At 34.7% G+C, this 23,411-nt stretch overlaps 1 protein-coding gene across 4 annotated transcripts in view; it reads right to left on the bottom strand.

Annotated features, from left to right (window-relative positions):
• The window catches only part of LOC105228205 (peroxidase), a 105,282-nt gene that overhangs the window by 38,265 nt on the left and 43,606 nt on the right, over positions 1–23,411 (bottom strand). Inside the window, exon 2 of one of the 4 annotated variants that reach the window (XM_049449993.1) lies at positions 7,145–7,194. The exons of the other annotated variants lie outside the window; for them this stretch is intronic. Within the exon in view, the coding sequence (XP_049305950.1) occupies positions 7,145–7,147 (3 nt within the window). The 5' untranslated portion in view covers positions 7,148–7,194. The remainder of the gene's footprint in view (positions 1–7,144; positions 7,195–23,411) is intronic. 4 annotated transcript variants of the gene reach the window in all.

Below are 23,411 nucleotides of genomic sequence, written 5' to 3'. Positions count from 1 at the left end.
GCTTGCTTCTGCCATTTCTTCCGTAAAATTTAGTGTTTCTGACGTTTTTTGTTAGTCGGTTAACGCACTTTTAGTGATTTTCAACATAACCTTTGTATGGGAGGTGGGCGTGGTTATTATCCCATCCACTTTTGAACTGTATATGGAAATGCCTGAAGGAAACGACTCTGTAGAGTTTGATTGACATAGCTATAGTAGTTTCCGAGATATGTACAAAAAACTTAGTAGGGGGCGGGGCCACGCCCACTTTTCCAAAAAGATTACGTGCAAATATGCTTCTCCCTAATGCGATCGTTTGTGCCAAATTTCACTTTAATATCTTTATTTATGGCTAAGTTATGATACTTTATAGGTTTTCGGTTTCCGCCGTTTTGAGGGCGTGGCAGTTGGCCGATTTTGCCCATCTTCGAACTTAACTTCTTATGGAGCCAAGAAATACGTGTACCAAGTTTCATCATGATATCTCAATTTTTACTCAAGTTACAGCTTGCACGGACAGACAGACATCCGGATTTCAACTCTACTCGTCACCCTGATCACTTTGGTATATATAACCCTATATCTGAATCTTTTAGTTTTAGGACTTACAAACAACCGTTATGTGAACAAAACTATAATACTCTCCTTAGCAACTTTGTTGCGAGAGTTTAAAAATAGGGGACGCTTAAGGCAAATCCTTTGAGAACCTCTACCGATAGTGCGAAAATGGATGAAATCGGATTATAATCCTCTCCCCATATAACGGCTTTGTGGAATACTACTAAATCAATAAATACAAATGTAAATACTTTATAGACGTAAAATTTAAAACCTTAGATAATGCAAGAAAGTTTTATAGGATTCGGTGTCAAATTTTGAGGATGGGCGTGGCACCGCCCACATTTAGGTGAAAATTCATATTGAATCATATATCTTACGAATTGAACCAAATTAGGTCCATAATATAATATTATCCCGACATTCTTACATTACAGCGTGAAAATGTGTGAAATTAGATAAAAACCACGCCTACACAATTTTAAGTTTCATCTGATCCTTTCACTTTCTGATATAAAATCAAAGAGCAATCAATAAAACTTTACACAAAAGATGCCCTCAAGATATTTAATCTTACCCCAAAAATTTTCCAAGCCGAACTATAACTTTGAAGAACCTAGACGCCAAGCCGACTTTTTGCCGAAAATATCAGTTAATCTATATCTCATAGATAATAATACACACTTGCGTCAAAAATTGGTTAAATTGGATCAATACTTAGCCTCAATATTCAAAATACAATGATTTTCGAATTTACAGTTGACTTATAACAGCCAAGCTAGTTTAATATACTTGTAAAGTTTTGCCAACATATGTATAAGTATTTCGCCAGATTTGATCCTTGCTAGATCACCAGAAAAAAAAATTAGTTACACCCGAACTTGGCCCTTCCTTACTTGTTTCATTTAAGTTCTAAGGAGTATGATTCAATATTGCAAATATTGAGCATGCAAACCGCAAAATGCAGTATTTTTTCTGAAAACCTTGCAAGAAGTCGTTTAAAAATTGTCCCATCCCTGCGGATTATTTGATGGTGATAAAATTAACTTTAAAAGATAATTGATCGACCTATTTGGCAAAAAGTATTATTAGAATATCGAAAATCTTTATATGTATTATTATATAGGAGCTTGAATAATTCGTACATTTTAATCTCTTTTTAGTACAAGAAAATTTTATTACTAGGTTCATTCACAGATTTACCACTTTTAGCGGATAAAAGTCACTCAGTACCCGGAGGCTTGATAAGTTATAACCCGAGTTCAACTATTTATAGACATGAGATATCTCACGTTGTGCCCTCAATTGTGCAAATATATATATATCTCAATTACTTTATTGTTGTTTGATTTATGTTCTGTAAAGTGAAAGAATCAAATGAAATTTAAAATTATGCTGCATGAAAATTAGCAGCGGTTGTAAACCGACTTCTCCCGTTTTTACACTGTCATTTTTCAGGATAATGTTATGGACTAAATTTGGTTGACATTGATCTAGTCGATTCTGAAATATATGATTTCACCTTAAGTTGGACGGTGTTAGTGGCCAATTTTAAAACTGACTCCTACGAAGTCTTTCCGTTCCATTACGTGTGTGCAATTTAATGTCTTTCACGTATTTCATTTATATAATCCTACTTCAATCGGTTTTAGATGTTACAGACAACCGTTAGGTGAACAAAGCTACATATTATACACTGCAGTAACATATGGTGAGAGTTTAAAAGTAATAGAGGTTCTAATCGATTCAACATGATAAGATTATTCCGGACAATCAAGATGACATGTGAGTTTTTATATAAATATGTAATTTAAATAATAATAAAAAAATAATTTTGTAATATTGTATTTAGAAGAAGCGAACATAAACTTAAACAAATACCTAAACTAAATTTTCTGAGTGTTCTACTAAATATTTATTACTAAAGAACTTAACGAACTATACAATTTTATCTTTCCTCTGGTGGGGGAATAAAATTTATAGACGCGTGATCTAACGAGAAGAATTTCATTCTGATTTTATTTTCATATTTCAAGCCTTTACATACAATTTTTCAAAATATCTTAAATAACTAAATATATGTATGCATATGTTATACATGTGCATTTGTAATCAATGGCCTAAAGAACTGTGGTCAATATGTTATCATATGTATACTTGTACATCTTAACCTAAATAAATATTTTTGTAATGATGGTTGCTGAGTGAGATTACAGTATATAAATTCATACGTCTCTCATATGAATGTAGGCGTCTTGCATATAAATGGAAATTAATTTTCCTGATGTGTTGAACACATAGAGAGCGATAGACTTCAGGCGACATCTGTCAAATATTAAAATACACACGTTCTTATGGACACAGTTATTCAGAGAGCTGCACGACTACATTATTGGTAGATGTCGCTTGAAGTCTGTCACTCTCTATGTGTTCAGCTCTCAATTTCTATGAGTAATTTCATCCTAACGCTTTGGCTTTGTGATGAAGTTTCAAAGAGTGAGATCTTACTTATTGTTTATCAAGAGAAATTATTTAAAACCAAGAAGAAATAAGATATTGATTTCTTATTAAATTCCTTCCCCCCTTCCCGGGAACGATTCATCATCATTTTTTGTTAGACTATACATTTTGTTCAAAATATCATTGTATGAGATGTCTTTAAATACTCAATTTATATGGCAGTTGTTCGTGATTTTTTATGTTTTAAAACCATATAAATTATGCAAATTATTAGCAAAAGTACAATTATGTACCAGAAAAACTAATTATGTTTAATATTCTTAATGCTTTCACCCAAAATATTAATATTTTTAAGTTTCTATTCATTACACTGTGATAGTCGAAAAAAAGACAAGACCAAATTCGACGGTTTCCGCCTATTTCGGGTCCTACGAATCGAACTGCATCATTACTTTTTTGAGTTACAATCATGGTTTCATACAAAAATTTTTGTTGAAGTTTTTCATCAAAGTGGCTCATTGTAAGAGAAAGACACATTTTTCTTCGGTCTCTAACTTTTTTAATGTTGACTTTTTTGGTAAACTTTCTTTGGCAAAGCTTCTCAGAATAAGTCCGTCTTTAAGTTCTTAGATGACTGTAAACAAAATCAATGTTTTTTGTGTCCTTATAGCCAATATGTCGAAAAAACTGAAATTTAATCCATTTTTTAATGTTTTTTCCCTCACGTTTCGTCAATATTTTAATTTACCCTTTGATACTTATACATTAAGTGACATCTTGTAATAGTAAGAAACTTAAGCAAAGACAACGTTCTGAGCAAACTAATCATTAGAAAAAAAACTTAACAAAATTTGTATTTTTTAAAAAAGCTACACTAACTATGTTTGTGTGCTGTTTTATTTTTTTTTTGTATCTTATAAGTGTAATCAATAAGTTTCATAAATTTGTACACCATATTTAAATTAAATTTAACAAGACTCATCTATCAATGTCCAACACAAATCGGCAAGCAACGAGTCAAGCTTTTAACCACTGCACTGATAATAAATAACAACAAGTAACGTTTGGAAGAAACGTTAAATGCTTGCCTAAGAGTCAAAATTTAAGCATAGATTGCAGTAGTTAATTCGACTTTGACTTCGCGGAAAGAACATTGTTTTAGTACCTTGTATATTAAGAAAATAAATTAAAATGAATAAGTGTCCAATTGGCCTATCGTAGTTCTGCTACGTATGTGAAAAATTTACAAGCCCTCGGAGTAGACGCAAAATATCTTCGGGAACTGCCGGCATCTACGAGGAATAGTTCGATTTGCCCGTTATAAGAGACGTAGATTGGGTGCCAAATACCATTTGCACGCAATGCAACAACAACCTGCATAACTGGTCAAAAAGACTGTGCCTAAAAATGGGTATTCGGTATACCAATGATTTGGATAGATCCACAAGGGTATCATACTGGTAACTGCTACGCGTGCAAGAACAAATTTGAAAGACTCAATAAAAAAAAAACATAGTTTACAAAAGTGTTCAATCTGCACAGCTACCAGTATCTCACTCAAAAAATGTTCCGATACCAAGATGTCCAAGTCCAACTGACAGATATATTTCGCCAACATTTTCCACCGAGCTTACAGATCTACTCTCAATGTATAACCCAACCGAAGTTGAAAGCCCATGTCGTCACTTGGAGATTTCCCAAGCCCGTTTAAATACGGTGGTACGACAGCTGAAATTATCGCAAAGACAAGCGATTTGCCTAGCACATCATCTTCGATCGGTAAATATATTGTCTAAAGATGTGAAGGTGTATGGATACCGCAAAAGACAGGAGGAGCTTTTAGATTTATTTGAGGTTAATGGCGGCAATACTTTTTCGTATTGTAAAAATATTCCTGGTCTTATGCGAGTATGAGTACAAACCAGAGCAATGGCGCTTGTGTATTGACTCGTCGAAAAATAGTTTAAAAGCAGTATTGCTGTATGTGGATAACACAAAAAATCCGGTTTCAATTGCCATAAGCTCCAACACAAAGGAAACATACGAAGCAATGAAATTAATTTTGGACAGAGTTCAGTATCAGCAGCATCAATGGAAGATATGTGCGGATTTAAAAGTTATCGCCTTGCTTACTGGTTTGCAGACAGGATACACAAAAAATATGTGCTTCATTTGTCATTGGGACACAAGGTACCGCGGAGCACAGAATTTCATTTAAATGTGGCAAATGTTATCCATATTCCGCTGATACCAGCTAATAACATTTTGCTACCACCACTGCACATAAAATGGGGAATTGTCAAAAATTTCATAAAAGCAATAAATCGAGATGCCGAAGCTTTTAAATGTTTGACAGAAATATTTCCAAGACTAAGTGTTGCGAAAATAAAAGAAGGTATTTTAAGTCTTTTAATAGAACGAATGTTATGTTGATACATTATTTTCAGGTGTTCTCAATGGCCCCGATATAAGAAAACTTATGAAGAACGCAAAATTCGGAGAACTTCTAAGGCCAAATGAAAAAATTGCCTGGAACTCCGTTATGACCGTTATAAACCATTACTTAGGAGTGCACCGGTCTGAAGATTGGAAAAAATATGTGGATGACATGGTAGACGCTTTTGAAGAAATAGGTGTGAATATGTCCTTAAAAATTCATTTCCTTCACCATCACAAGGACCACTGAAGCAGCAAGTTCCGACTGAATCCGATGAGCATGGAGAAAGATTTCACCAAGTCGCCGCCCCCCTTGAGCATTGGTACAGCGGCAAAAGGCTTGACTCGTTGCTTGCTGATTTGTACACAATATAAGTATCAAAGGGTAAATTAAAATATTGACGAAACGTGAGGGAAAAAACATTAAAAAAAAATGGATTAAATGTCAGTTTTTTCGACATATTGGCTATAAGGACACAAAAAACATTGATTTTGTTTACAGTCATCTAAGAACTTAAAGACGGACTTATTCTGAGAAGCTTTGCCAAAGAAAGTTTACCAAAAAAGTCAACATTAAAAAAGTTAGAGACCGAAGAAAATGTGCCTTTCTCTTACAATGGGCCACTTTGATGAAAAACTTCAGCAAACATTTTTGTATGAAACCATGATTGTAACTCAAAAAAGTAATGATGCAGTTCGATTCGTAGGATCTGAAATAGGGGGAAACCGTCGAATTTGGTCTTTGTCTTTTTTTTTTTTTTGAAAAAAGCTATCGCAGGGTTATTATTTGTTTCTATATATTCTAATACATATTTCAAAATTCTGAATATAACTATTACTTAAATATTTCCAGATTTTTGTTTCAATATTGTCATACGTTTTAGTATTTATTATATTATTTTCAAATGTTACTAAGTATGTTCTACACAGTGGTTGGTTTTCTACAATATTTTTTCCAGAAAGCAATATTGCTCTCAGTTTTACTATTTCAGTTCGATAATTTCTTTCTTTTATCTTTTTTACCGTTTCTATGATTTTTATTTAGGATTTTTGATAGACATGTTTTTTGCTTATTTAACTTACAATACTTACTCGTACTTCATAATACTTACATGTTAATTCTATGTTTAGATATTTTATATAGTGTAATTATATGCCCTTTTTGTACTATTTTAAATTTGAAAATGTTCATTAATTCTGTAATTATTGTTGATAATTGATAATTTGATATAATTTTCAATTCTTATAAATGCAAAATGGTTGGATTTAAAATTCCAATTTTATCAAATGTTATTGTATTTGTCATGTTTTGTACTTCATGTGTAATAAATTTATTTCTTATTCTTTTTATTATTTTAATAGTGGTATCACGTTGAATATTATTTACAGTATCAGCCAATTCTGTAATTATTAAATTTTTTTTTTAACTTATTGTGAATTGTTTATTGTTATTTATTAATTTTTACAAAGTCATCATGGCCGGGTGTTCCTACTACCCATTTCCAAAGTGTTCCTAATTCATTTATTCTCTCTTTCAGCCTAGTTTGGTTTTGTTTTAATTGTTCTAATAAAATTTCAATAGTTTCACTATGAAAGAAATTGTTGTGAAAATTAATATTTTCCTCTGTTATTATATTCTCAAAATAAGCATTACAAAGTAAGCCAACGTATTCCTCATAAATGGAAACGTTCCACGTCAATTAGTACATACCATAGTCTTGGCGGGTGTAGTCTATACGGCTGCTGTTAAGCTGATTAGTTCTGTCAAAAGTAAAATGATCATATTAGAACCTAGAAGTAATTATGATTTTATATATTATATCTTTATGTTAACGCTTACTTCCGATATAACACAATTTTAGATTCTACTTGATTCGTTCAGTTTCAAAAAGCGTTTAATATAACGGGATAAAACTTTGCATTAAAAATATCTTTAGTGTGTGACCCCATACGACCAAAAATTTTTTAAATTCAATAAAAAGTGTTCAAGTTTCTAGGTACCGAGTATTTCGACCCCGGCACCTGTAGTCGACTTTTGATCGAAAATATGGGTCAATGTGTGATGTATATGTATAACTGAAATTAAGGGATAATCATTCTCTTAGCCCCCATATACTTATTATAAATATTTTCGAATTATTACTAATATCAGGATTTTCGAACATCCGGCTGAATTTACTCTATATGATTGGTTTTATACCTCATAGTATTTCCCCGGCTTTAATTTTTGCAAGTTGCAAGAGTATGAAATGTTCGTTTGCACCCGAACTTAGCTCTTCCTTACTTCTTCATTTCTACGTTTGTTGTGGTTCTCCTGTGTTTGTTTTAAGGTATCTGATAATGTTTTTTTTGGTTTTAATTTGATAACTTAAAGTATTATTAAATTATATTGCTTAGCGGCTCGTAAGATTATTTCTATAACGCTCACTAAATTATATTCTTCCTTAAGACTTCCAGCGATTTCGATAATTGTAGAATGAACTCTTTCTATATACATATTTGTCTGGAGGATCACAAAAACAAATGTCTATGCTTAGTCTATGCATTAATGATATAAACTGGTATGATGTAAAGCTTGGTTCATTATCTAAAGTAATTCGTTATATATCTGTTGACTCGTCTTCTATGTGTTTCAATATTAGACATTTTGAACAGGGAAATGTACATACATACAAGGTGCATTCCAAAGTAAACAAGACTTTTTGAATCTAGCGGCCCCTGGTGGCGCCATTTATATGTCGACTGGTGCGTTAGATCTGCTATCTTTGTCGATTTTCCAGTAAAGTTTCATAGATTTGAAGTAAAGTTATTGAGTTTTAAATGTCAGTATGTTTGTGTTATCGGTGCGAAAATGAGCTTCGAACAAAGTACTAACATTAAATTTTTTTGTTAAATTGGTAAAACTTTTACCGAGACGTTTCAACTGATGATACAAGTTTATGGCAATGATTGCCTATCCCGTAGCAGAGTGCACGGTTGGTTTCAACGTTTTCAAAGTGGTCGTGAGGACATAAATGACAATCAAAATGTGGACAAATCAAAATCCTTGATCACCGGAAATTCCATCGAAACTGTGCGTGAAATCATTAAAAATCAGCCGAAATCATCATTGAAATTCATGGAAATGGAATTAAACATCTTTAAAACATCGATTTATCGCATTTTGACCGAACATTTGGACTTACGAAAGGTGTTGCACGGTTTGTTCCGCACAAATTGACTAATTAACCAAAAATCACATTCTAACCATTAACCACTCCCCGTATTCACCTGATATGACACCGTGCGACTTCTTCCATTTCGGAAAAATGCATTTGCCCATGAAAGGAAAGCGTTATGCTTTTTGCCGAAAAAACCATTTGTTACGTTTTTTTTAAGTCCTGTTTACTTGGGAACACACCTTGTATGATTGGTTTTACACCTTAAAGTATTTCCCTGGTTTTGATTCTTGCACACCACAATTAACGGAAATTCTTAGTTGAATAAATGCTCACATCGTAAAAATCGCCGAATGCACTTTTTGTACTATAGACATATCTTCCGAGTTTATCCTGAAAGAAAAAAGAATAAACAAAGCATACATGGCCTACTATACTTGTAAGAGAATCGTCAACAAGAATTGGGGCCTCAAACCAAGTATAGTCATGTGGATGTATACGGCGGTCATAAGACCTGTACTTACATATGGAGCTCTGGTATGGTGGCCAGCGCTCAACAAGCAATACAACATTAAAAAATTAAATGGTATATAAAGAGCAGCATGTGCGGGTGTTACTGGTGCAATCAGGTCATGTCCGACTGATGCGCCTAACGTGATCATGCATCAACAGCAGCTTTTGCGGCGATAAGAATAAAAGAATTGGGAGGTTGGAATCAGCAGAACTACGGACACAGTGTAATTCTAAACAAGCTCACCATTAATAAATCAGACTACATTCTCCCAAAGCTGGACTTCAATAGACACTTCCAGGTGAGGATACCAACTAGACGAGAATGGGGAAGAGGTTCAATAGAAGAGGAGGATACCATCTCAGTCTATACCGACGAGTCCAAAATGGACTGCGGAGTAGACACGGGGGTATTCTCCGCTGATCTTGGCATATCTCTCTCTACACGTCTACCGAACTCGGCTAACATCTTCCAAGCAGAAATACAAGGCATAGAAAAAGCCTGCGAAGCTCTATTAGAAAACCGCGGGAATATAAATAAAGCAACTATATTTACGGATAGCCAGGCGGCAATCCTGGCCTTGTCTTCACCCATGACAAATTCCAGCATAGTTAACAACTGCAAGAGAGCACTAAGCACAATAAAAGACAAGCTCCAACTAAACTTGATCTGGGGTTCCGGCCACAGGAACATTTTCGGTAAAGAAAAAGCAGACGAGTTGGCAAAGGCAGGGGCTTTCCTCAACGAATCCGAGGCGGAGCTAATATCAAGCCCGCTAGGATCTATCAAAGGAGAGATCAATAGACAATTTCAACAAGTTGCAAATAACAGGTGTAGAAGCATTACAAAATGCGTCATAACTAAACAATTATGGCCAAGATATGACAGAAAAAGAACTAACGTCAAAGAAAAGTATTTGCAGAGTAACAACTACCACAACAAGGTACTGGCCATTTGGGGAACACGCATCCAAAATGAGTATGCCCTACAACGACATCTGCCGTGGCTGCGGAGTAGCAGGGAACAAGGAAACAATTTTCTACTTTTTCTGCGAATGCCCAGCTCTAGCACAGATCCGACACAAAACACTTGGAATCCACCTACCTACCTTATCCTGAAAGTAATCAGACCAATAAATAGCAACAATGTGACCGCCGACTAAGTAAAATCTGTGGTTTATGACATTGTCACGGAGCTTTTGAACATGCGCAAGGTGTGCGCTTAGATTGCCCCAAAAGTGCTCACTGACGACCAGAAATTGCGGCGAGTGGAAGCGTGCCCAGAAAATTTGAATATGTCTGAAAGTGACCCTCAATTTTTAAATAACGTAATCACAGGTGACGAATCATGGATCTTTGAGTATGATCTCAAAACATAGAGGCAATCTTCCGAGTTGCACATGTCGGCAGAGGGGATCCAAGAAGCATGCACTTCCGCTCTCAAGGCTAGTCCATAGAATTCTTTCCGTGACGCCTATACTTGGAAATCGCGCTGACAGCTCTGCATTGACGCAGAAAGAGCCTATTTTGAAAGTTTTTAAAGAATTGTAGTGATTGGTTCAATACATTTTTTTAAATCGACTCAGTCCTATTACTTTCCGTACAAACCATGTATACGAGTACTACACACTAATGATTATTTTGATGGGATATTTTGCATAGTTGTCACGAATGAGTTTTCGCGCGAAACTTATATTAAAAAGGTTTACTATTATTTGACCACAGTAGCAAATCTTTCAATGAATTGCTGTTACCAAATTTGGTCTAATTAATTAATTTTTTTAAAATGGTTTATAAATTCTCCACTGTATCACATTCTGTTAAGTGTGTTTTATTTCCAAAGATTTCGACCAACACATCGATCGTAAAACTGTTATTATTTGCTGCTTAAATTGGTTTACAGGTGTTTCTGTTTCTTGTATTTACTACTATTTGAGTAATTTATCCCACTAATCTTATACCATGTTCAGACCGACACTTAATCACACGATTTCGGTTGTTGAGTGGTTTATCCCCCTAATCTTATAAATTTATCAAGATTTCGCCATACAAAAATGACAGTTCCAAATCACTTCATTGAAATGATTTTAAACTGATCCACGCTAAATCTCTCTGTGCGACTCTGATTTTGCGCCATCTACTAGTCAGCATTGGAAATCTGTTACATTATCACAGCTGATGTAGACACTAGGGTGGGTCGATTCCGGACTTTTTTCGATTCGGTATTTCTAATAGTGTGGAAAAGTTGCCTTAGTATTCCTAATTCCAATGCAACTTTTTGTTTTGAGATCGGATTGCATCTTCAACCCCAACTCCGGCCTTGAAATTTCGGAAATTCGCCTAAAATCGTGAAATTGTCTACCTAGCGCCTGAAATGCGCATCTCATGGCAAAATGTATAAAACAAAAGTTATTTGTCACGTCATTTGCTACCGAAATGGTATATGTGATCATGGCCGTAGGACGAACCGTTCCCAAGATACGAGCGAAAACGCGGCGCGCCACAGCGCAAGGTGAAAATTGTTGCAGCTCTCAGCTAACCTGTATTGGTCACCCAGAACCCACCGCGTTTAGGTGGCTGCTCTTCGAGTTCCTCCCAAGCCCAACCCAACCAACCAACCATATGTCAGGCTTGTTTTAGTCTGAATCTGTGTCAAATTTATTGATAAAATCAGATTTTGTACTAAACTTTGGCACTTGTTGCCTAGATTTCAGTGTAGAGCGTATAAAACGATAACGAGATTGGGGGCCAATAACTTTAGAAGACGCCTCTGTCATCAGTTTGACGGTTCTCTCGACTGCCACTGTGTGATAGGGGAATTCACTAAATTTCCATACTCCTGCAGTGTCTCCCGACAGCCCTTTTATAAGTTCTTCGTTAGAAACTGAACAAAGAACTGGTGGAACAGTCAAGGTAATAGTCTTCCAGTTAATCATATCGTAATAATTATTAGCTTTGAAATTCAGCTTTGGCACTTTATTACATCTAACCCTTCCATTTACAGTGTCAGACTCTGCTTCTCTGGCTGCCAGAAGACGGTCAAGGGTCAACTTTCTGACTTCTATCCGTTCGTCGGTCATCATACTAAGGAGAATGTTTTCTGGAAGAGCAAAGAAAGCATTCTGTTGAATGGATGAATCGACAACCTTGCGCAGTTTAGCAGGTAGGTATCTCGACCTTTGAATTGCAGCATAGAGATGGCGCGAGCCATCTTTGATTGAACTGTTGAATCTTATTGAGAACCACAAAGGCAAGTAAACTGTAAGTATGTACTTGACCAAAATCTTTATTTCCTTTGTTGGTTTGTCAGTAGAAATGTATAATCTCAGAATTTTATTTGCACAGGTGAGCCCGCGAGATTTGCACATGTTACCTGGATGCATCGAGCTAAATCTGAGGAACATTGACCGGAAATAACAACTTCTGATATTTTATAGAGATACATAAGCTTGGTCTGTGCTAAGTTGGGTCGGATTAATAACCTCAGAAGGTAATTGGCAGGATAGAAAACTTTCAAATTTGACAACAGGCAACTTCTCACAATCAGGGAGTTTACCTATGTTGCCAGAGAATGTATTTGGACTCTTTGAGACACCATTTATGTGTTCGAAAAGAGCACGAAATGGAAGTTCGTTGAAATGTAGATGACAAACAACCCACTGTAATGGCCTACCTATTCTTTCTTCTAGTTTCCGAATGATTCCACCTTTCCAACCTGTGTTCGTTTTGGTGCCATCAGCACCGACAACTTCTAGATGTTCCACATCAACTGAATTGTCTTCTAAATGTTGCCATAAAACTTGCGTCTCAACCTCAGCTGACCCGGAAGGAGAGGTGACGTGGCCAAAGTAACGACAACCAGGTTCCGCTATAAGAGAAATATGTTCCTCTTTGACAGTGTCACGGTAGTACTTTTCATCTTCGCTGACTTGTGTAAGTGTATTGTCTTTGCGGCCGTCAAAATACAGCCCATATACAGAGTCAATACTTTCAGTGTTTTGGAACTTAACTCCAACACTTTTTTTTGCCAGACTAATCTTGCATTTGTCAGTGACAAAGCTAGCCTCATCCTCTGGTATCAAACCTGCTTTTTTGGCATCCAGAAAAGCAGATGAAACAATCAAGGCAGCTGCTCTATCACTTACTCCAAATCTTTGGGCAGCTAAAGCAGTGTGTTCTAATACTAGTGTGTTTTGTTTGGTTTTAGAGGATGGAAGAGAAAATTCATCATTAGCATCGTTTTTGGAAGAATCCATGTGCGACGCACCTACATACATTGTTGTCGTCTGTATGAGAGTCTGGCTGATCTGAATGGTCACGTGTTCTAGCTGATACTTTTCTGGTAAGTGTTGATGTTGAATGACGTTTTGAAAGCTTTTCTTTACGTTCATTTTTCTTCGTAATCTTTTTTGTTTCAGGTAGATCAACACTTCCAATGCGACCAATTCTTCTGATTCTCTGATCCAAGAGAAATGGTTGTTCATTGATAGGAACTTTCCTTTCCTTTGGACAAGTGCAAGAAGAAAAATAAATGCATTTACAAGCAGCGATGTCAAATAATTTTCCGGCAGAAGAGACAAATTCGTCTCTTTAAGAGCTCAAACCTATTGGGTTCCTCAAAAACATTTGTTTAAGAGTCAGAAATTGCTTATGGTATGTGGTGAGCATTTGTACAACTCTGGTGTGTGAAACTATCGGAATAGATGACTTTTTGAAAGTATTTTCAACCTTTTTTGCAACTATTTCTGTAACCTCTTTACTCCTAGGTTCATAGTTGTCGCCTCGGAGTCGCCCTATACGAAATCTTTCAAACTGATAAGACAAAAGAACATCCTGGTAAGTAGGTAACTGGGACTCAGAGAGATTGTACGGATATATGCCAAACACAGGACATTTCTGTCTAAGTTTAAATTTAGATACAGACATTTTGAGTTCTGCGTTCTGTTGAGAGAATATAAGTGATAGCACTCGGCGAAATCAACGACAAGAGTGAAGGAACTCGATGAAAAAATATTTATGTGGAGACCAGTCCGAACGTGTTCTTTGGCGTATTTGAATGAATGTGAGTGATAGCACTCGGCGAAATCAACGTCAAGAAGTGTGGCCGCAAGCCGATTTTCATCTTGCGCTGTGGCGCACCGCATTTTTGCTCGTATCTCGGAACGGTTCGTCCTACGGCCATGATCACATATACCATTTCGGTAGCAAATGGCGTGACAAATAACTTTTGTTTTATACATTTTGCCATGAGATGCGTATTTAAGGCGCTAGGTAGACAATTTCACGATTTTAGGCGAATTTCCGAAATTTCAAGGCCGGAGTTGGGGTTGAAGATGCAATCCGATCTCAAAACAAAAAGTTGCATTGGAATCAGGAAGTACTAAGGCAACTTTTCCACACTATTAGAAATCCCGAATCGAAAAAAGTCCGGAATCGACCCACCCTAGTAGACACTATAAAGGAAAAAATGTGAAGAAACAATTTTTTTTAAAGCACTGAATCTAATTTCACCTGAAAATCGACTTAACAAATGAAAACATGCATCCATTATATCTATTATATGGTAAATATTTAAAAAAAGACGTCTTTTATTTCAAAATACTATATGACAATCGCTTCTCTTGATAAACATTAAGCGATGTGAGTTCTTGAATGACAATAACAGCTGCTTTTTTGATATTCCTAACGGCAGGGAGAACGGGCTGATTAGTGAATGTAATTAAATGTAATCTAATCCCTTTAAATTTTCGGTCTGAACATGGTATTATACTTTTAAGTATTTTAAGTATTTCCCTGGTTTTGATTCTTGCAAGTTACAAGAGTATAAAATGTTGGGTTGCACCCGAACTTAGCCCCTCCTTACTTGTTTATTTACTAAGATGTAGTTCCTGTTGAATTATGTAGGTAGGATGTTTGTCTGCGTAATAAAAATCCAAGCAAAATAAAATTGCATCGAAATTAAGAGCCATGGTTTTCCATGGTTTGTTGATGCAGCGTTCGCATCATAGGTTATTTTATTTCTAAGAATTGCGAGGTCAGTAAAGTATTTTCTGCTTCCGTTCACGTATGTGTTCACAGCGTTATGGGCTGCCTTCCTCCAACTAACAAATGAATTCATCCTACCAGGAAATTCAGGGATGGATTTAATAACGTATAATGATTCTTGGCATACTATACTATATTGGCGTCTATTGTCTGTCTAGTCGGTAGAACTACTAGTATTCATTACATTATATTGTGAGCGTAATTATTATTTCCTTATGTAAAACTGTATTATTATCTGTGATAAGACGAGTTATTAAGTCTGCTGCCAAAACGTCACCGTTTGTTCTATTTTTTTAAATCGTGTTTCTGCTCTTTTTTCCAATAAGGTGTTTTTTCCACCACAACCTTTTCCTTTCTTGAAAAAGGAAGCTCTTCTATTCTGGAGGGTCTGGAGTTCAGAATCGCAGAATTAAGCTTTTATTATAAGTAAACCGAAGGATCCCCCTTGCGGTGGTCAATCGCGGTTTCAATACGTGTTTTTATTGTATATGGCTGGTCGAGCCTTTACTTATGTATGTTTTAGTATTGTATTTGTAATATATAGCACTTTTGGCCTCTTTTCTTTCCACAGTTGTATTGTATCCCTATTATCGCACCACCGTTCAACCGTGCTACTTTATTTTTTCATATATGTATGTATATGTATTAGAATACGCCCTCAATAAGTATATGTATATTTGATTTTATCTTTTTTAGATTTATTAAAATATTTTCGTAAGGGTTTTCGTTTTTCCCCAAAGTTTTGATAATGTCTCGGACATATTACATACATATATTTTTAATAACACGATTATTTATATATCTAAATAATCTAGTTTATTTTTTTGTTATTTTGTTGTTTTTTTTTTTAATTTTTGGGCACTTCCTAATATTATGCGCGCCCTTATAATAGTAGCAAAATAGTAATATCTTAAATTGTATTTAATAGATGGGCATTTATGATAATCAGAATAAAAAAAAATGTTAAATGAAATAACTTGTAAATATCTGCTGCTGCTATCGCGAACCGCTCCTGGGGGTGTTTGGCCTCATTTTTTGGTCTCCATATTTTTTACTAATGCTAGGGGTTTTAGTTTTCCTCCAGTAGGTATTTGGCTTCATATTCCGGAATACCTTGTTTCCATCTTCTTTATTGATGCTAGCGGTTTTACTTCTCCTCCCTTGTAAACATAGTTGTTTTTGAAGTAGATTTTCTTTTAATGCTTTCTAACGTTTTTAATGTGTATATTTTGCACTTAGCACTTAAAAGTCATATTTGTTTTATTTTAAATTTGCCCATTTGTAAGTTTTTGCGATTATTCCGCATTTTTTATTATAATTTTTTGTTGTTCCGGGTTCGGTCGCAAGACCGCGTTATCACATTAGCGTGGCCCCACTTTGGGCGCCAATTAGTTTCCCTCACTAGGGAAGGATTAAAAATATATGGAGCCCACATCCGCCACTCCAATGAAACGCATGTATCAGTTTGAGTGAAATCAAATTCTGCTCTTTATTTCTATAAGTACGCGTGATCCAAGTATAATCACTTTTTCAATAGCCTTTTTTTGACAGATCAGGGATTCTTATTCAGTACTGTTTGGTATTTCATCATGGAAAGACTCAAGAGTGAAAATCGTTCAACTTTTTTACGAAAATTGACGTTTTGTACTACTGAGCGTAGTATTCGCACCACCATCACTCATCTTGAGACCCAGCATTCGTTATTAAATAATGATCGACCGAATAAACCACGTCCAGCACGCAGTGAAGAAAATATACATAGCTGCCGTAGCTGAGAGTGTAAACGAAGATCGTGAAGAGTCGATTCGGCGAAACGATTTAGCGCATTTTACGTGGAGATCTTAAATTGAAAGCGTACAAAATACAGCTTCGGTCTATGAACTCTAGAAAAGCTCCAAGAATATCCGAAGTTTTCGTGCCAAATTTCAGCGAAGAGACCCATTTCTGGTTTAATGGGTATGTAAACAAACAAAATTGCCGCATTTGAGACAAAATATGAAGCAACCTGAAGAGATTCAAGAGCTGCCATTTCATCCACAAAAAAAACGGTTTGGTGTGGTTTGTGGGTTGGTGGAATCATCGGTCTATATTTCTTCAAAAATGATGCCGATGAGAAAGTAACCGTCAATGGCAACCGTTATCTCTACGTCGTCAGTTACAGACCGATTCTAATAAAGAAGATTAAATAAATTTTTTTTGCGAACTTTGATTTCATCTTTAGGTGATTAATAATGATATTTAATAAAATAAATATTTACAGCAATTTGAATTATTTTATTAATACAAAATTAATTTTAAAATTTTTTACATTTGTGAATCAATCCGCCCAGTTAGCAAAATGTTTCCTTTACCATGAGAGAGCCACCACCATGGTTACGCTTATAGCAAGTCTGTCGGAGATGCCTTGGATCCCGCCAATATTTCTGATTTCCATCTGGTCAATCCAAATTAAACTTTTTCTCATCACTGAAGGTCACTTTTTTAAAATCATTTTCTCAAAACTTATATTTTTCGAAAAATGCGAAAATTTTCAATTGTTTAACAAAAAATTATGTAAAATATTATTATTTAAACAAAGGGATCGTGAAAAAACATCTTCAATTCATTCAACAATTTTCTTCGACTTCACAAAATTTCATCGATTTATTTCCAGTAGCTTATGAGAAAATAATTTTACAATTTTATCGTGCGTAATTTTAACAAAAAAAGATTTTTGACGAAATATTTATATCACGGGGTATGCGTCTAGTCCCCTTCCTAATGAACTGCTAATTTTCAAAATCGGTGATTTTGCGAAATTTTCATGGCCCACTTGACGTGGTTTGACCAATTGTACTTAATTCGGCAGAAAGAGGCATTTTCGTGAAAAATATTAAAATTCTAAAAATATAGTCAGCGAATTGCAGCAAAATTAATTTAATTGAATTAAAAAATCCATGTGTTATTGACTAAATCAATGATTGCGGAGAGATCACGCGTATCACACTCAAAACCAAAATGATGAATTTTGCACAAATATCAACTTTCTATTAAACCTGTGATTTTGTTTACTTTAAAACACTAATGAGACTATTGATTGAAAGCAGATAAGAAGTAAATATATGGAAAAGCATCACAAAGAATAAGCGAAAAAACGTGCATAGTTAAAACAATAATAGCGGAGATAGAAAAAAATATACCATCAGTAAAAATGTTTGCACAAATATCAATTTTACTGAGGTATGTAACTTAAATTAGTTTCAAATAAGAAACCTGCATATATATTTAATTTAGTGAAATGAAAAATTTTGCTTCATAATTCATTATATTAGTAATTTTTTTCGTTGCATTCATTTTCTTATTTCTACATATGTATATTCCTGCAACATATTGTTACAGTGTATACAATTTTTGCTCACCTAATGGTTGTTTGTCTCACCTAAAATTAATTGAGATAGATATTAAGTTATGCTATAAACATATAAATTATCAGGATGACTAGTCGAGTTGCATTGCGGTTTTATTGTCCGTCCGAGCAGGATGAAACTTTAGCTAAACTTAAGATATCTTAATAAAACATGCACATTACGGTGATCCATTTCGAGGTTTCCTAATTTTTTAAAGAAAAAACCCAACTTCAAATTTAGTGGAGATTGCTTATTATAATTCGAAAAACATTCTTTGGCATTTATTTTTTGAAGATTATCTCTTTCAAATGTTGGCCGCAGCTACGCTGCAATAACTGGCGAATGATACGCGTGATGTTCCAAGGCCTGAATCGAAGCGAGATTATCCGCATAGACTTCAGACTTAACATTAGGGGCATGCGAATATTCGAAATTTCGTATTATTCGACGCGAATCGAACCGAATTATTCGATTCGAGATTCGACCCGAATATTCGCATTATTCGAATTACTCGAACTATTCGAATATTTTTTTTTATTTTAAAATTATTCGAATTCGAATAGTTCGAATAATTTTAATATTTGACTATTTGCATGATTTTTTAATTAGCGCCAGTAGGAAGAGGCACATGTGGACAAAATTTTTAAAAAAGTGGGCATGACCCCGTAAACTACAAAAACCAAATTTACTGAGCGTAAATATTGTAAGAACTCTTCCCGACAGTGTAACATTTGATGAAATCGAAAGATAATCCCACTCACTACCCATATAACGGTGCTGTTCAAAACTTAAATTTTACCTCCGAGATCGTATGAAAAGGGAGCCGGTAAAAATTTTATGATAGGCCTAGCACCGCCCACCTTTTAATGAAATCACTACCCGACCAACCGATTTCAACTATCGGATACTTTTACAGCTCAAAGGAATTTTTCATTTTTGTTTTCTTCGTGCTCAGCTAATCTCTTGAGCTTATCATTGGGAAGACTAACTGCTGTTCCTTGAACTATTTCTTCGACGTCTTCCACATGTATCTCGACGTCTTCCACTTTAAGTCTTGTCAAAATTGTTTTCAACTCAGTTTACTTTATAAAAGTGTAAAAACGCAGAAGTATGCAAATGTGTTGACATACGCGTACATACTTATGTAGGTACGTTTGACAGAAAATTAATTCGAAATTTAACTTAATGACTTTTCCTTTCATTTTTATGTAATGAGTTTGAGTTAAGATATTTGGTTTATTAATATTGTGCTTTTGCAAACCGGAGCAGCAATTAATATTTTATTGCTTTAAAATTGTTATGGCTGTAGATGTAGGTAAGTGAACATTTGAGTACTTTCGTGCGCATGTCTGCAAGGTAAGTGGTTGTCAACAGGTCTCTATGTGTGTACATATGTGTGCATATATAAATATAAATATATAGTATGTGTACACATAGCCTATGCAGAAAAATGTGCTCAACAACCTCTACATTAGTTCAAAAAATGACACAATTCAAAAAGTTAACCTCGATATACAAGCAATCGGTGTTACAATCGCAATGAACCAACCAAAACTAGGTCTGCAGTTTTGCACAACACTCATAGCGCTATTAAACATTGCTTTGCTTTACCTCAAACGATAAATAAATCAATTTCAGAAAAAACTAAATTTACATTTGAACCAAAAAACAAAATACACATTCGTTTTAGGTAACTGTAGAACTGCAGCAAATAAATAATACACATACAAATCTGTATACAGACGTACATATGTATGTATGCGGCTACGCTGACAAATATTTTAGTAGAATTTTTATTACTTTCAGTCCTTAAGTCAACCTGGTGCATTTATCAAACCAAGAAAAAATACGTTAATCCATTACTATTGGGTAGTCGAAAAAGTCGTTTCGTATTTTGTCAATAGATGGCGTTGCAGTCGTATATCTCCACATTGTGTCATACCTTATAGTGTTGGAAAGGCTAGAGTTTAAGCTTCATTTAACCAAAAAAAAATTTAATTCGAGAAAGTTGAAAAAAAAGTTACAGCTGTTCAAAAATGAGTGAAAATAATGAAGAAATTATATTATAAAATTAGCACAACAATGGTTCGCGGGCTGCCGTTCTGGTAATTTCGAAATTTCGATTTACAATGATGAAAGTATATTGTATTTTTTCGATTTAGATGATATCATTGACCATTGAATATGATACTGCCCTTATACTCTGTAATATTTGGAATCGCTTTACCGTTTAATAATTGTATATCTTCAAAAAATTGTCTGTCTGTCCATGCAAGCTGTAACTTGAGTAAAAATTGAGATATCATGATGAAACTTGGTAAACGTATTTCTTGGCTCCATAAGAAGGTTAAGTTCGAAGATGGGCAAAATCGGTCCACTGCCATGCCCACAAAATGGCGAAAACCGAAAACCTATAAAGTATCATAACTAAGCCATAAATAAAGATATTAAAGTGAAATTTGGCACAAAGGATCGCATTAGGGAGGGGCATATCTGGACGTAATTTTTTTGAAAAAGTGGGCGTGGCCCCGCCCCTACTAAGTTTTTTGTACATATCTCGGAAAATACTATAGCTATGTCAACCAAATTCTATAGAGTCGTTTCCTTTAGGCATTTCCATATACAGTTCAAAAATGGAAGAAATCTGATAATAACCACGCCCATCTCCCATGCAAAGGTTATGTTGAAAATCACTAAAAGTGCGTTAACCGACTAACAAAAAACGTCAGAAACATTAAATTTTTCGGAAGAAATGGCAGAAGGAAGCTGCACCTAGGCTTTTTTTAAAAATTGAAAATGGGCGTGGCGTCGCCCCCTTTTGGACCAAAAACCATGCCTCAGGAACTACTCGACCGATTTCAATGAAATTCGGTATATAATCACCCCTATTCTGCATTTCTACTCGAATCGTAATTTTCTCCGATTGAGAACTTTGGTATTCTGCGTTTCGATTCAACTTCGAAAATTCCAATTCTATGTATTCTACATTGCGATCGTAATTACGTTTTTGTACGTTGAAGTTTTGTTGGCGGAAAGCCGTTATATATTCATTTTCGTGCACTTGGATAAAATAATTTTCTCAAATATGTAAGTAAAACTTTATGATTATAGTTGTAAAAGACATAATGGTGGTGTCCTTGGTTGTTTGTGCTTAAATGATATTTTTTGATATGTTTGCAGGTCAAAAGTAACAACGGCAGAGCAATACGAAAAAGAGATATTGCGCAGGGCTTCCAAAAGCGACCGAAGGAAGAAGTACAGGAGTTTTGGGAGGAGGTTGCTAGGCTGGTGAAGGAAAAAGTAGAAATAGAAATGCAAATGCTAAGATTAGATCCAAATTATAAGCCGGATTCAAAGTAGTCATTTTTTAATTGTTAGCCTTTTATTTATTTTATATTATTCATTTATATAACGAGCTGTGAAATGAAATAAAAGCATTTACTTTTTTAATATAGGAGCTGTAAAATGCACTGAATGCAATTGTATTTATTTAATAGAGTAATGTAGAGCATATTTTGAATAAAATAAAAAATGAATATAAAATATTTTAATTTAAAAATCAGAAAATATGTTGTCTCTAATACGGTTTGCTATGGAAACATAATTGGGGTCATTGCTTTGTTCTTCTTAATTTGTGTATTTTTGCTTTGTTATGTTTCATTTTCACACGTTTCAAGGCAAACAGATGACTTCGAAAGAGCTACAGCTCTTCCTCTTCTTCTTTCAATCCAATCGTAACTCAGAATACCTACTTTCGATTCAGACGGAGCGTAGAGCGGGAACGTAATCGAAATGCAGAATAGGGCTGAATATTTTCTTATCACCCTGATGACATGTACGAAATATGGGTGAAATCGGTTCACAATTACGCCTTCTTCCAATATAACGCTATTTTGAATTCCATCTGATGCCTTCTCTGTATAATACAATACATATATACTCGTACATTAGGAACCAAAATAAAAAAAAATATGTAAATGACGGATAATGAAATCTCGATTATGACTTTATCATGCGAGAGTATAAAATGTTCGGTGACACCCGAACTTAGCCCTTCCTTACTTGTTTTCTCTTTCCAACTGAAATTTAATAAATGAGCAAGAATTTCTAACTCCTGGTAAAAGAACCGAATATACGAAATAATTCGGAGCGAAGCCTCAAAAGTTTGTCAAACAACGGCTGGAAGTAAAAGAATTACATTGAGCAAAGGTGAAGGTTAAACTCCCAAAAAAAAGGTAATGTTATGGTATATTATATAAATATTAGATAAAAGTGGTAGTCACAGTATTTGTAATATCTCATTGCCAATTACCTATTTTACATATACCGATATTATTAAAACTAATACATTTACAATAATTCCATATCCAAAAAATATGGAAAGTTAACTCAGCTTTCAACACTTTAGTAAATTAACTAATAAATTTAGTAAAAAAAAATTGATGATTCTTAAAAATTGTCAATATTAACCAACTTGAAAACCTGAGCTCTTGGCAGCCAAACGAGGCATCTGTATTTTGAAAAGTTTTGATTAAATAAATTGATATACATGCCTCCCACACTGAAAAATCTAAATTGATCAAATACGCTCAAGACAAATATTTTTGGTATCCCACACGCCTTCTCCTATATAACACAATTTTAAATTCCATATAATTCTTCCATTTCACTATATATAAATCAAACAACAAAGAATATATCGGGTTAAAATCTTTCACAAAGAGATTCTTTATTTTGATCCTTTATTGTCATAATCGGATCATAATTGTTAAAGCCCCTAAATACCGAATATTTGCACCGCAATGCCAAGGATCAGTAATCCTGATATCTATCAGAAATATTATTGCAATTTCGAAAGAGTCTTTTCTGAAAATAATGT

The sequence above is a fragment of the Bactrocera dorsalis genome, chromosome 2, assembly GCF_023373825.1.
Source record: "Bactrocera dorsalis isolate Fly_Bdor chromosome 2, ASM2337382v1, whole genome shotgun sequence".
NCBI lineage: Eukaryota > Metazoa > Arthropoda > Insecta > Diptera > Tephritidae > Bactrocera > Bactrocera dorsalis.
This window is presented reverse-complemented; position numbering and strand designations above follow the sequence as displayed.